This window comes from Octopus bimaculoides, chromosome 1, assembly GCF_001194135.2.
Source record: "Octopus bimaculoides isolate UCB-OBI-ISO-001 chromosome 1, ASM119413v2, whole genome shotgun sequence".
In the NCBI taxonomy this organism is placed as follows: Eukaryota; Metazoa; Mollusca; class Cephalopoda; order Octopoda; family Octopodidae; genus Octopus; species Octopus bimaculoides.
Genome location: NC_068981.1, coordinates 23,654,754 through 23,656,215, shown reverse-complemented (window position 1 = coordinate 23,656,215; position 1,462 = coordinate 23,654,754). Strand labels below are relative to the sequence as shown.

The 1,462-nt window shown below is 39.5% G+C and overlaps 1 protein-coding gene across 1 annotated transcript; it reads left to right on the top strand.

Moving 5' to 3' along the window:
• The first annotated feature begins 473 nt into the window (after positions 1–473).
• LOC106879272 (uncharacterized) lies at positions 474–863 on the top strand. The gene has a single exon (XM_014928768.1). It carries the CDS (start codon positions 474–476, stop codon positions 861–863), a length of 390 nt encoding a protein of 129 aa, XP_014784254.1.
• Positions 864–1,462: the final 599 nt, after the last annotated feature.

The following is a 1,462-nucleotide window of genomic DNA, read 5'->3' as shown; positions in this document are numbered from 1 at the left end:
TATATATATACATATATATATATACGGCAAATAAGAAAATGGAGAGGATAGAATACGACATACATCAGCCGGTAGACATTCCGGTGTGTCTATTTATTCCAGAGCATTTGAAAGTATTAGAAGAAAACATACACATGTAGTAACTTTATGTTACACACCCATTAATATTACAGAAAAGAGCAAAAGAGCAAAAGATCAGTTCCTTATGGCCGTTTCTGCCAAGGGGCAACGAACTCCTCAATGCCATCACCATCTCTTCAGTGCTCTGTAGAGATGGGCACATAAAGAAGCATTTCGAGGCAGATGTGAATTTATCCACTACATTCCCCCGAAACCAGCTAAATATGGAATAAAGCTGCAATGCTTATGTGACGCCAAAACTCATTACTCATGCAATATGGAAGTATACAGTGAAAACAGGCTGATGGTCCGTTCAAGATTTCCAATAAACCACATGGCGTTACGCTGCACCAATGTTTAGCACAGGCTGCAACCTGACAACCGACAATTGGTATACTAGTGTACCACTGGCTGAAGTTCTCTTGAAAAACAAAGCAACTCTCGTTGGAACAATGAAGAACAAACGGGAAATGCCACCAGATATGATGTCGAAGAAAGATCGAGAGGTTTACAGTTTCAAGTTCGCATTCCGAAAAGATAGGTGGATGATTGCATATGTGCCTACACCAAAAAGGACAGTTATTTTGCTATTTACGATGCATTGTGATGCAAACATTGACGAATCGACCGAGCACAAGCAGAGATCTTCAGTAGTGACGTTCTACAATGGCACTGAAGGTGGTGTGAACACCGCTGGCAAAAAATGTGCTGCTACATCTTGCTCCAGACGCACGAATCGATGACCAATGCCGTTGTTCTATTCTCACGTGGACAAAGTTTGCTTGAACTCCTTTATGATATACATTTGGATTAACGAGAAGGATACTCTACTGTCTCGAAGAGAATTTTTTAGATCACTTGGAAAAGAACGTCTGAGGGAACAACTTACGCTGGAATACAGGATGAGTTGCGAAAGACTATTGAGACTTGTACTTCCAGATTGGTAATTGATGTCCCATTAGTTCCGGTACATCCTGACGGCGATTTCCCAAGGGAATGACGATGAATTCGATGAGCATTCTGTGCTGGAAAAGATCGAAAGACATATACGTACTGCTGAAAATGTGCCAAACCAATGTGCAAGGAGCACCAGGGACCTACAACCTGCAAGGATTGTTTGGAAAAAAAGATAATAAAGTGTATTTCAGTTCATTATGATGAATAATTCTTTTTTTCCTTTCTGTGTTCTAAACAAGCATTTTTGACAATGAAGAGAACAATGAAGAGAACAATGAATGTCATTTGATGCACATTAAAATAAAATAAAAAGGCCATAAATAAAATGACCCATTTCGACCCTTAGTGTATGAAAAAGATTTCGACTCGTTAAAGGTTAATCCTT

Bases quoted from the DNA above. Each gene is read 5' to 3' on its own strand.
- LOC106879272 (XM_014928768.1), top strand. From the start codon at position 474: ATGTTTAGCACAGGCTGCAACCTGACAACCGACAATTGGTATACTAGT.